The 13,523-nt window shown below is 42.3% G+C and overlaps 1 protein-coding gene across 2 annotated transcripts in view; it reads right to left on the bottom strand.

Moving 5' to 3' along the window:
* The window catches only part of PPA2 (inorganic pyrophosphatase 2), a 344,063-nt gene that overhangs the window by 234,114 nt on the left and 96,426 nt on the right, over positions 1-13,523 (bottom strand). The window contains exons 3-4 of one of the 2 annotated variants that reach the window (XM_069241374.1): positions 11,906-11,950; positions 3,269-3,322 (exon numbers count right to left, since the gene is read on the bottom strand). In XM_069241374.1, coding sequence (XP_069097475.1) covers positions 3,269-3,322; positions 11,906-11,950 — 99 coding nt within the window. The remainder of the gene's footprint in view (positions 1-3,268; positions 3,323-11,905; positions 11,951-13,523) is intronic. The other variant, XM_069241383.1, reaches the window with a different exon arrangement.

The raw sequence follows: 13,523 nt of genomic DNA, 5'->3' as shown, positions 1-13,523 counted from the left end.
AATATATTGTTTTGCTGTAAAATATAGTAACTGTGGTATATGCAAATAAGAAGGCGGAATCTGATAGGATAATGGCTGTCAAGGCAGCCATGTAGCTTTGCGAAAGTACAGAAACAACATATATTACCAAGTTAAAATGCCTTATAACTTAAAATATACTTACCCATCTCACCTGTAGCACCCAAAAGGATCATCTGCACACCATAATGTGTAATACTGCCTATTTTACAAGGAAATCCGACCTGGTGTTTGATCGCTACGGAGAAGTATAAAGTCTATGGAAAAATGCATTGGCGCTGTGCTCCCTGTGTCACGGGGCTCAAACCGCACTTCACTGACAAAACCAAAAAAGCTGCCGTTCCAAGAGAGCTTTAACCGTGCAGGAAGTGGGGTTGTTCACTTTACCTTTTCCCAAAACAAGTTCGACCAATGTCCAGTAAGGTACCAGAACGTAAAACGAATGTGAATAAAGGATACGCTAATTCTGTCAACAATTTGGAGTATAAAGTAGGGTCTCAACTGAGAATGGGCAAACTAGGGTTGCATTTTAGCTCCTGCCATGTTCTCTTTTAAAATGTTATCTTCCTTAGGCCCTTGCAGTCCACCCACTGTTGTCCTAAGGTTCTTTATAAACATAACAAGATATTGGTTAATGCAGAATAATTTCTAGTCTTGGAATGTAGTAAAACGTTTCCAGCAACAGTTAGAAGCTTTAGTTGCATACCACTGAAGTTATTCCAACCACCTGTGAGTACAAGACCTAAGTCGTCGTTTTGGGAATTAAACTGGTAACTTCCTCTTCGAGGTTATGAATGCATATATTTATTGATTGAGCTTGATTTTAAAAACGTTGCTTGTGAGAGATCGAGTATAAAATTTCGTAGTGGTTTCACAAACCAACCCCACTATTCATTTAGGAAACGAATAATGGGGTAATGCCTTGGGGCGCACTTCACACACAAATGACGATAAATAATTTATTAATTCACTTTTCACCCACACCTTACCGAAGACGACTCTTGCCTAAACCAAGATTAAGTCTTTCACTAAGGCACAATACAATAAAATGGGGGACGCTACAGTCAATAAAGTAAGTGTGATTTGATATTGAATATTGCTGATTTATTGTAGTATATATTAGGTGTCTGTTTAAAATATGCTGACACCTGAAAAAACACTGCTGTTGTCAATGTTAAGGTGTACCATGCCGTATGCCGTGCTTTCAATTTTTTGCTTTTATTAAAGGCTCCCAAGCTGGCTATTCAGTGGGAACGTTTCTGAAAGAATAGATTCATTGAAGTGTAACTGTTTTATTATCTTTGACTAAAATATTTTAGCTTAAGAGGATTTGCTCTCCGGTTAAGTTTTTTTAAACTGAAACTCAATATGGAAGTACACAGTTTGTTCCCTAGGGAACGAGGTATAATTCTGGTAAATGCTAACTTGTAGTATTGTGCTTAACAGTCTTCGCCCGGTACCCAATATATATTCCTGAAGCCAGTTTAACACAACTGCTGCAATGTTTGTACACAAATGAGGTACAGATACATTTTTCTGATCTCTAATAATCCACCAATTCGGAATTCATTTCCTCCACACTATGCATCAAGTTTCATTTACTCGTTTTTTAAATGATGGACAATCCAACTTTGTTATCCACAAATCCTACATTTGCCCTTAAAACACCCACATAAAATTACAACTGTATGATGCAATTTTACATGTGAGCAAATATTCTCTCAGAGATGGGCTGTGGAAAATTCAAGGGTAGAATTACCAGCAAAGAAAAAAGTGTCATACTCACTGAAGTATAACCCCAACCGCATTCCCAGTCCCCCAAATCATGTTCTCACAACATTATTGATCCCCAATTGATCAATGATTGAATGTTCCCTGGGAAGGAGGTGTTCCTCCACACCCATCAGAAGGACACCGCATAACAGCCAAGCACACTTGTGCCCCTCCATTATGTGATTGTGGTCTGCAGCTATTGTACCCGACCTTCGGCAACTCCATCATTTGTAAATGTCTTCAGTGTCTCCAGTTTCTGCGACCTTGGTGTCCTGCTTCAAAACCACATCTAGCATTGCTTCACTGCAAGACCACACCACTGCAGAGACCTCTTTTTTACCGTCCCTGGGAAGCCAAGTCCCACAAGTAGCAGTACTAGTTGTTGGGAGCATGGCTCAGGTGTGTGAAACCAAGACATCAGAGACAAACGCCAGGAACAGCAAAAGAGGGGTGATGGTGGGCCCAAGTAGTCTTTGGGCACCATTTATTTTTCAACTGGCTTGCTGTTTGTTGATAGCCTTTGGTGTGGCAGAGATTAAAGAAGGTAGGCAGCTGAGTGCAGCTTGTAGAAAGTGGGTGAATTAAGTGTTCAAAACTTTAAACTTTGGATGAATTGTTTTTAAGCTTGATAGACTTATTTATAACACCTAGTGTAACGGACTTTAGACTTGATTTACAGTTCAGCTGACAGGTTATGCTATCACAAATGTGACGGATACAAGTGCCATTGGATATAACGCACTTGTAATACAGCAGGCAGGATATCCGTCAAGTTTGTGACACAGTAAACAGTCCACTAAATCCTAAAATCGGGCCCTATGTGGCAATTAGGGCGCTGATGTTTTACCATAGGATCAGTGACTATTTATTGGCTAGCACCACAACATCAGGTAAGCCCGCTGGTCAGTTCTTTGGGAATTTACCCCACTCCTCTAAATATATTTGAAAGACAAGTTTCAGCTGCTCGAGTTTTTCCCCAATAGTCCGATTTTGGTCAAGTATTTCTTTGCTCTCCAGGGAACGAAAAAAATAACTAGTTGCAAACTTTGCTAATTTTATTTCATGTAAGGAAGGCAACCATTATTTTCCAATATCAAATATTATGGTAATCAGAGCAATCACTTTAGAGGCTTTCGGGTATTTGTTTATAAAATACAGTGCCTAACAGTGACAAATGTCTCTTGAAATTCAACCAACCTGCATTTAAGTACTGACAAAGTCAGTTAATAGTATTTCTGAAGGGAGTCTATTCACTATAAGGACTATTATATGACGTATACATGACATATGGACAATCAATTGCAAAATAACATAAGATGAGCAAACCTGTATAAGACTATTTTGAGAATAGACATTCAGTTTCTCCAACAGATGCAAGAGCAAAGAAGCACAAAACATGCAAAAGTAAACAGTAAAAAATGGGTGAACACTTTTCCTCGTCAAAATTAATTTCTTAAGCAATCAAACTATACATCACCTCCATTTTCGCATTTGTCCAGCGGGGAACTTCTACAACCATGTTAAACACCTTCTGAAATTAGAAAATGTTCAAATCGTTATTTTCTCTGACTGCAACTATCATTTTTACTTTCCTCTACATATCAAGAAGATTTTGTTGTATGTTTGGGATACTATCCACAAAGTGCACGCAAACAGTTAAAAGGTGCTGCTATTGGAAGAGTTTTTACATTCACAGCAAGTAAAATATGTTTAAAGAAACACACGAACTGACCTACAGATAAACTCAGTTTTTGTTACCTCACTATGAGCTCGGATTTCCTTAACCTTTCTTTGTCCCCACAGTGATATTTTTTATCAAGTTTTGATACATGCTATTACAGCAAATACACCCTGGGTGAGTATGGTGTGCCTTTGTATTAACATTACTCTAGTCCTGAAGGTTATACCATGCAAGGTTATACCATGCAACATCATATTTTTCTACCTTGTGTTGTATTGCATTGTACAGGGGGTTGACCAGACAAACCCTTCCTATTTCGCGGTGTTCAATATTATCTAGGTTTTGATAAGTCAATCAGTCATTTCTGACAATTTCTTATAACACTGTTCCATCTTAGTACATGTAACATGTGAGAAGCTACGTTTTGACACTACTGGAGCCTCTCATCTCATGTGGCCTGCAGTGTAGTGATGAACGTGTCCCAAGTCCAAAGTATGTATTTAGGTCATGTTCCCTTCATTTTCTCTACCTCAGAGTTTAGGACCATCTCCTTAATCACCCAACCAACAGTTCATAGTGAGGGCTGATGGCACCTTCCACAACATGTCGATGCACTTCTTTGTCAGTCTGAGCACCAAGTCTGTAAAGTTTTCTTCGTTCCGGCATGGGCCCAATAGACATGTCAGTTGATCCTGATCTGCTGAACTTTCAGCAAGCTAAGCTATAAACGCCAGCACTGCCGGGCATTGCCACACCATGTGGTAAAAATCTGCTTCTAATAGCATACAACTAGAGCAATTTGTCATAGCATCCGAGTAATTCTGTACTATGTGCTTCAGGGTCTGGGAGACCTGGTGAAGATAAGTATACAGCGCGCTTTCAATCTAAAGCTTCTCGAGGCTGGTCTCATATAATTCAAGCACTGTGTCCCAGTTGTATCGCAAAACCTGTCCAGTACATGCTTCCTACCTCCCTTTAAGTTCAGCATATCAAGGTGTAATTTGTGCTAACAGAAGTGTACAGGAGTGGGACTGCTTTCCTACTATGGCCATGATTTAAGATGAAATGTAATACGGCTCAGGTGCTCTTATCACCCATTGCGGGACGATGATCTCAGTGTTACATTACATGTTAGAAATTTCCCTGGCCCCACACCATGCTCCTCTGATTTTATCGAACGAGCATATCAGAGCGTGCTTGAACATGTCATACAAAGTCACTAAATAGACCTCCAGTGGTTTAGTAATTGAAAGTGTGTATGCACTTAACTTTTGGGGAGTACAGACTGGTATGTTTGGGGAATATAAGGGTGTACTTGAACGAATGTCTTCCAGTAGTGTTTTGCTACCGTCATGAGCTTGTGCAGTATCACATAACTAGAGTTTTGCCCATTAACTAGTCTAACTGTGTGCTCCCTGTAGTTGTCAGAGCATTCCCCCGCTCTGGGATGGCCATAATACCAACCCCTGTCACTGGTCATTACAATTGGGCTGCTACTTCATATAAATCATAGCTTGAGGCCCTCAAATCTCCCTTGGTAAGTGCTTTGTGCCCCGCATAAAGCTGCCCTTGTCCTGCCATTGCCCACATCAACGATGAGAGAATGTTTTGTGATTCCCTCAAGAATGCCTGGTTCAGGTGTGTGAAACCAAGACATCAGAGAGAAAAGCCAGGAACCGCAAAAGAGGGGTGAAGGTGGGCCCAAGTAGTCTTTGGGCACCTTTCATTTTTCAACTGGCTTGCTGTTTGTCGATAGCCTTTGGTGTGGCAGAGATTAAAGAAGGTAGGCAGCTGAGTGCAGCTTGTAGAAAGTGGGTGAATTAAGTGTTCAAGTGTTTAAAACTTTAAACTTTGGATGAATTGTTTTTAAGCTTGATAGACTTATTTATAACACCTAGTGTAACAGACTTTAGACTTGATTTACAGTTCAGCTGACAGGTTATGCTATCACAAATGTGACGGATACAAGTGCCATTTGATATAAAGCACTTGTAATACAGCAGGCAGGATATCAGTCAAGTTTGTGACACAGTAAACAGTCCACTAAATCCTAAAATCGGGCCCTATGTGGCAATTAGGGCGCTGATGTTTCACCACTATTTATTTGATAGCACCACAACATCAGGTAAGCCTGCTGGTCAGTTATTTGGGAATTTACCCCACTCCTCTGAATATATTTGAAAGACAAGTTTCAGCAGCTCGAGTTTTTCCCCAATAGTCAGATTTTGCGCAAGTATTTCTTTGTTATCCAGGGAACGCAAAAAGAACTAGTTGCAAACTTTGCTAATTTTATTCCATATAAGGAAGGCAACCAACCAAGCTGTAGAAAAGTCACTCTTTTGCATGGTTACTCCCACTTTTTGTCTATCTGTGTGCTTAGACTATTTTAACTGGGATCCTGCTAACCAGGACCCCAGTGATTGTGCTCTCTCCTCTAAATGTGGTTGCTTTGGTAACCTCTACACCCCACAACTAGCATACTGGTGTACCCCTGTAAGTCCACAGTATATGGTACTTAGGTACCCAGGGCACTGGTACACCAGGGCTCCCCAGGGGCTGCAGCATGTATTATGCCACCCATGAGAGCACATGCAAACTGTGTCTGCAGGCCTGCCATTGCAGACTATGAGAAAAGATGCAAGCACCCTTTCACTGCTGTCACTGCACCAGGTCACTCCTGCACCCCAATGGTAGGCTCTCCTAGCCAAGAGGGTAAGGTGCAGGTTTCTCTGTGTGTGGGCACCCCTGCACGAGCAGAGGGGCCCCTACGAACTCCAATTTCAATGCACTGGACTTTGTAAGTGTGGGGAAGCCATTTTACTTGTGTACTAGCCACAGGTCTCTTGCCTGTGGTCCAGCTACATGATGGTAACTCCGAACCTATACAGGTTTGGTAGCAAACATGTCAAAATCATACCCACAAAACTGATGCCAGTGTTAGTGGCATGATTTCATGCACTCTGGGGTCTCCTTAGAGGAGCACCCCCAGTATTGCTCCTACCATTCTTTCAGGGTTTGCAGGCAGCCCACACTGCTGCAGCCCCTCAGACAGGTTTCTGCCTTCCTGCTGCTTGACCAGCTCAAGTAGCGGAAGGCAGAACAAAAGATTTCCTGTGGGAGAGGGAGGCAACACCCTTTCCCTTGGAAATAGGTATTACAAGGCTGGGGAGGGGTAGCCTCCCCACACCGCCTGCTTGCTTTGAAGGGCACATTTGGTCCACTCCTATCATAATGCAGTTTGCACCAGTCCAGGGACCCCCGGTCCCTTCTCTGGTACGAAAGCACATAAAATAAAGGAGAGTGACCACCCCTTCTCCATCGCCACGGAGTGAAGCCCAGAGTTCCTCCAGGTGGCCACTTGACTCTGTAATCTTGGAAACAAGATGTACAGAGGCCCCTGGGAGTATCTGGGAGGTCAGGGGAGGTTACTGATGTCAGTGACCCCATCTGACAGGTGGTCACCCTGCAGAGTGACCAAGGCCCCTATTAGGGCTATTTAGGGTCTTCGGAGTGGGTGGGTCCCCAGATTCGGCATGCAAGACTCCACCAGGACTCCTCTGCATCGACCTCTGCTGCTCCTGGCCACTTGAACTGCTGCTGAACTTCACAAGAACCAAACAAGCCTGCAACTCCCAAGACCGCCTTGCCTTGCAACATTGTTTCTCTGGCTGCTGCCAGCAATTGCAACATTTCCATGACTGTGCATCCTCTGGGGGTGGCAAGACTAGCTGCACCACAGAAGCAAGAAGGAATCTCCCTTGGAGTGAATGAGTCACTCCCCTGCATCCGCACCCTAAGGCAACAACGTCCAGCTGCTGGGATCTGCTCTCCACAGGACCTGTGTGATCCTCCAACACAGGTGGGGGGTCTTGAGTGGTCCTCTCTGCCCTCTGTTCATCTTGAGAGACAGTGAGCCTGTGCCTCTCCTTACAGGACAGTACTCCTGTGCATCGCTACTCTTGCAGCAACCTAAGCTTGTTGACTCCTACTCAAAGGAATCTTCAGGCTCCAAGTAGCCCCGGCACCTAGCACTTCACCCTTGCAAGGACAGTCTCAACTCTGCTGCTCTAGCGACGTGGGACTCCTCTCCAGGTGTGCTGACTGTGCCTCACTGCAAATTACTGTGCCTGCTGCCAGTGGCTTGCCTGTGGGGGATGTGACCGCTTTTGCTGGTTCTTCGAACTGCAGAGGGTCAGCCCAGACTCCCCTCGAAGGGTCGAGTCCCCTGGACCTTACTGGTCCTCTTCTGCTCAGATTTGCATTTGCCAAGACTTGCTGGTGGTCCTACTGACCATCTGCGACCGGCGTGGGACATCATCTGCATGACTCCAAGGGCTTCTCTGCAGCTCCTGGGCTCCACAGCTGATCTTTATCTTCCCCCGTCAACCCGGATCTTCATCCACAAAAGGGTGGGTAGTAGCTCCTGCCCTACCAGGATCCTGCAGGGTCTGGACTCTGTCCAATTCTTTTGCAGATCCTCTTCTTCTGGAATCCACTGTTGGGTTCCACTCGAATGGCCCTGGTCTTGCAATATTCCTTTTCCAAGTCCTTTGCTAGTCTTTGGGAAGACCAGGTAACTTACCTCTGCTCTCCTTGTTGCCTATGTACTCACCTCTGGGGGTCCAGAGTTCTCCCAGCTCCCTTCTAACTATTCCCCATCCTTGGGTGGGGGACTTCACTTCACACTCCACTACTTTAGTATATGGTTTTGAGCCCTATAGGCCCCTAGCTATTTTATTTTATTTCTTGCCAATGCTTCTTGTTTCTATACGCTAATTTCTAATAATTACTGTATATATAGATAGCTAGCTATATGTGTATATAGCTAGCTATCTATATATAAATATTTATATATATACACACTGTGTACTTACCCCCAGTAGGGAGACTTTCAAGTGTGATAAGTTACTGTGTGACTACTGTGGTATTGCAAGTGCTTTACACTCCTAGACACTGTCTCCCTAACAGGGGTTGCCTGGACCTGGTATAAGGTGCAAACACCATAGGTGTTTACCACACACCAGGCCAGCTTCCTACACTGGCAGCAACCGATTGGTCAATATCTTTCCTAGCATAGGGGTGGTAACAGCAAACATCTAAAGGATCTTTCCCTTGTTTAAGGAAAAACACTATTTGTTCATCCCTCACTAAATTCAGTAACATCCCATTCTGTTTTGTGATCTCGTAGGCTGACAAGAGCCAGGGTGAGAGTTTACCCTTATAGACTGCATTAAAATCAAGAGCGAACCCATATTTCCCTGGCATTTTACCCCTTGCCATCTGATCTATCGCCAGCTGGATCACAGTTATTGAGCGTTTAGAACTGCATTTTAACAATTCTTGGCATGCTTGTTGTTTTTAACTACCCCTGCAAGCAGCTCATATCTACGTCAGGAGGGAGTGTATATGGGCTTTATTGTACAATGCAAACATGTCATTAATTTTCTTCTAGTTGATGAGAATATCCCTCTGTCCTGTATGGATAGCTCTGACACGAATTCTGATGTTACCTGCTTTTAATAAACAAGAAACTATCCTTCGGCATGTTGGCGGATCACATATTCTCAATAATCTCCCTTTCCCAGTCTATCTAGCAGGGTTATGCGGCCCACTTTCACAGATCGGAGCTGTTGGGCAACTCCTTGGTTTCCTGTTGATAAAACTAGGATCAGGATCCATGGATTTTTTTCACAAGTAGAGGCTGCTTAAAACTGAAAGATATGCGATGTTGCCAATGGTCACAAATGGCACACACGGAAATAGAAGTGGGTAACAATAAAATGCCAAGGGATTGGGACACACAAATAATGTGAACACCTATAAAGGTATAAATGACTGGGTCTGCACAAATTCTTGCAAAAGATTTTCCAACGCACATATGCAATTCTAACGTTCTGTCTAAATCAACTAGGCATAGGCTGCACAGTAAGCGTCTGAAATTGCAAACAATTACCCTACATTCAGGAAGAGTATTCTGGGGAAATCATTTTTTTCACATGGCTCTTTGAGATATGGAAAAAAGAAAAATGAACATAGATTTAACAGCAACTTTCGGCTTAAACCTGCACATTCCCCTTAATACTGACAATCCGAATATGCATATTTAGGGCGAAACCAAATCCTCTTCCATGAGGGCTCTACTTTATTCCATGGGAGACTGCCCCAAACCACTCTGTGATCTAGTCAAACAATCCACTAACATGCTATTTAAACCCATACTAAACCCCCTTCAACTAAATGTGAGGAAGACTTTTGATCCCATCCCAAGACTTCACAACATCTTGTAACTATAAACCTATAGCCAGTTCACTGACCGTGTCCCACCCACCCTGGCAGCTACCTCACCGTCACCCAATAGGATAACCCTATGAAGGTCTCCCACTCTTAAGGTATTTATCCTGGAAATCGGTGACATCCAAAATGACCTTGCATACCTGAACAACTATTGCCCCACCACTGGACTTCCTTTTGTGGCCAAAGCTTTTGTTAACTGCGTAAAATCTCAAATGCCATATAAAAGTAAAGCCAAACAAAACCAAATTTCTCCTTGTCTCTTTACCCTTCCACCGAAACTCCTAATTCAATCTTCACTCTCAAATCCTATGGATTCTAAACAATGCATTAGCAGTTCCCTAAACATGCCAGTCTGGGGTGACTGACTGACTGAATCTATAGGCAGTAGCACGTAATGAGCAGGGCTGTTCTATGTAAGCCCAGCAGGACTGAATCGATGATCAATTTTTAGGATTTTCAGACAGAATCAATTTAAATACAATGACTCTAGACTGAGATCATGTACACAGTGGTTATCCTAACCATCTGAGAAGGATCGGTACATTCTGGACCTGCTATGGAGGACATTCTTGTAATAAAAGCACAGTAACTAACCATGCATACAATGTAAGCTCTTTAGAAGTCTAGCGTACCTTAGGGTTCCACAATGAGAATAAACATGTTAAGATTTCTATAAAAATGTACTGATGCTCACGTTCAATAGGAATCACATGAGGGGACCACAGAGACTGTTATAGGCAATTTTGAAAATGGTGTTGGAGATGCTAATGGAGATGAAAAGACAGGACTGAGTGAGGCCACGATCTCTCCTTATCAGCGATGCACCACTAAGTTACAAAGGGAAAAGTACCCACCTGATTTAACAAACATTCACAACAGCAATACTTTTGGCATTTGAATGTTAAAACGCTGTCATCAAGCTTCACTAGCACACCAAGCAGTTGCAGCACGGACGCAGCAGTGCAAACAGATTACAAGAGTGCACAAAACCACAAAATGATACTAATGGTCTCAAAGTGCGGAGAGAACATCTGACACATTGAATCATTTTCTGGCGACCACAATTGGAGCGTTGCATTCATCTCTGTAGGCTTCCTTCGGAGTCTCCTATATTTCATAATACTTTCATACCAGAATAGTTAAACTATGTTTGATGAAACGAGAAATACATAATCGATTTCATACAAGTACGACTTGATCATATATGAGCTTTTTGTAACAGAAGCATACTAGTGTAAACCTGTCGAACGACGTATACTTAAACAATGAGACCTCTTCTAGAAATCAAATGTGCACACCCCAATTGATGGATTGCCAAATCCATATAATGGCATAAGAGAATGCGGCTGCAGCTTTTATTTCACAAATATGCGTGTATCGATGCACAGGGGTTGTCACTTGTACCAGCATAAATAATAGTGAACACCAATGAAGTGAGACAGGGCAGTGGTCTTAATTGAGGATCGAACCCCACTTGGGGCTGCTCCCATGAGGTAATCACTTATTACACAATATTATATACATCTGTGGCAAACACTCCCTGCACCACACATGAATTCCTTGGTTATTTCAGACTAGCAGTTTATAAGGATGCCGCACATTATTTTTTCTCTCTCTGAGACGCATCGAGAAGTGAGATTCTTGTAGGGTGTTGTAAACCTGAGAATAGACACTGCCAAATTGATTTAGTACTTTGTTTCCTGAATGATAATTGAGGGATTCCCCCAACTTCCCTCTAACTTCTATTATTTAAGAAGTAACAGACATTCTACATTTTTTCAGTATGTGAATTATAAAAATGCTCAGATCTTACTTAAACAAATGAGGTGGATAATCAACTAACTCTTCCACAGTTATTAAAGAGGACTTTTTTTCACAGCTGAAAAGGAAATGTGTCCTGCAGCTCCCTCATTTCTTTGCACTTACTGGCTTTTAAAAGCTTTTACTGCACTCTTTAAAGCTGTATACACCATACATTTAAGCTAGCAAGGTTTAAAACGACCATTTTACAACCAGCATCAATGGGGTTAGAGCAGTCCGGCTTTTATGATTTTGCCGTAGTTGATGGAGCACTGTTGTTAAGTTTTCCGTTTTTTGAGGCACACATTTATAAACAAGTTAATAAGAAAAAATATTTACCGCTCTTCCATTAGTCTTTGACTTTTTAGCTGGGCTGCCAAAATCCTGAAAATAGACCACATTTTAGAATCTTTATGAAGCGTCCTGCACACATTTTCGGCAACAAACGGAGTGACATTCCCTCCTTACATTCTAAAGTTAACTTTTTTTGTGCCCCGCCTGCTTTGAGTCCAGAGGCTCTCTACCACCATCAACCTGGGGATACCATGTCACCTGATGGTGCAACTGGAAGCTGCTTTTATTGCAGCGTTACACACGTTTACATGGAGAGAGAGAGAGATTGTGAATGTGCGTGGGGGTGTGTGCGGGGGTGTACACTCACATGTAAGGCTTAAAAGCTGAGCCTTCAGGCTCAGGACACCCAAGCTCAAGTGACAGAATAGAGAGTAAAACAACATGCATTAAAGAATTTAAAGAATTACAGAAGTAAATTGGATACAGGGAGCGGCATAATAAGATGGTGGGCATGAGAAATACAAGTCATGAGTCACACTGGGTGAAGGTGTTCACAAGATAAGACAGCGAAAAACACATTCTCCATATGTTGTGAGCCAGAATATATGGCACCGGAAGCACAAAGAGCTATTAAATAGCTTTACCACTGAGAGAGGGTAGCTTATATAATCTATATTAACATTAAATGTTTTTGAACTAATGTATAATAATGCCGCGTAGAAACTGTATTAACATGTTTTGCTAAAACGTGCACTTGAAATGTGACCACGGGGAGTGCCCGCCAATGTATACGGGGACTAATGAAATTAACTAATAATGGTGAAATGTTTTATTAAATTGTGATTTACATTAATGTTGAAAGGCTAAATGTATTAGATTCTTGCTAATAAAGCAGTAGGCCTCAGTTAGCATGAGTCGAGGCCTGGCTGCCTGACTCTCATATTAAATGTATTTTTCTAACGTGCAGTGTGCTGACTTGCTAAAGGACATGAACTCTTGTTTTTTTTTCCCCAAGAGCTAGAAGCTGAATGTAACTGTAGTAGATCCGTTCTCATGAAATTCACCCTGCCTATAGTAACATTTTTAGCTGAATGCAACAGTGTAGATTAACATGATGTACAAGGTCGCCTAAACCAGTACGGACAATGGAGCCACTGACCGAAGATGTGCAAAGGACCACAAGACGATGAAATCATACCGGACATTCCACCTGTTAAAGACGTCAATCATAAGAACCAATAAAATACGTGAGAACTGTTATGGGATAACAAATTTGATGAGCTAATGTGTTTTTAATTGGTTAAAGATAGTGGGGTGCAACCCCTCATCCAATTAAATTTTAGGGGAATGTACCACGAAAAAGGGATAAAAACCTTGTCACCAGGAAGTAAATTAGACTTTAGGGAGCAGGAGAGTAGGAGAGGGGGAGATGCTGATGCTATTTGCTATGACCCAGACACTTTGTCACTCTGCATAGAGACTTTTCTGTTTGGTTCTTAAAACCATTCTGTCCTTAGATTGCCCATTTACACTTTACCTCCTTATGAGGGAAGTGCCCCATTTTTGAAGACGAAGACAGAACCTGAGTGCTGACCAAACTTGGAGGGTAACTATATGACAATGGAATTGTGATTGTCTGTTTGCTTTCCTTTCTAGGTACCAA

The sequence above is a fragment of the Pleurodeles waltl genome, chromosome 1_2 (assembly GCF_031143425.1).
Source record: "Pleurodeles waltl isolate 20211129_DDA chromosome 1_2, aPleWal1.hap1.20221129, whole genome shotgun sequence".
Taxonomy (NCBI): Eukaryota; Metazoa; Chordata; class Amphibia; order Caudata; family Salamandridae; genus Pleurodeles; species Pleurodeles waltl.
This window is presented reverse-complemented; position numbering and strand designations above follow the sequence as displayed.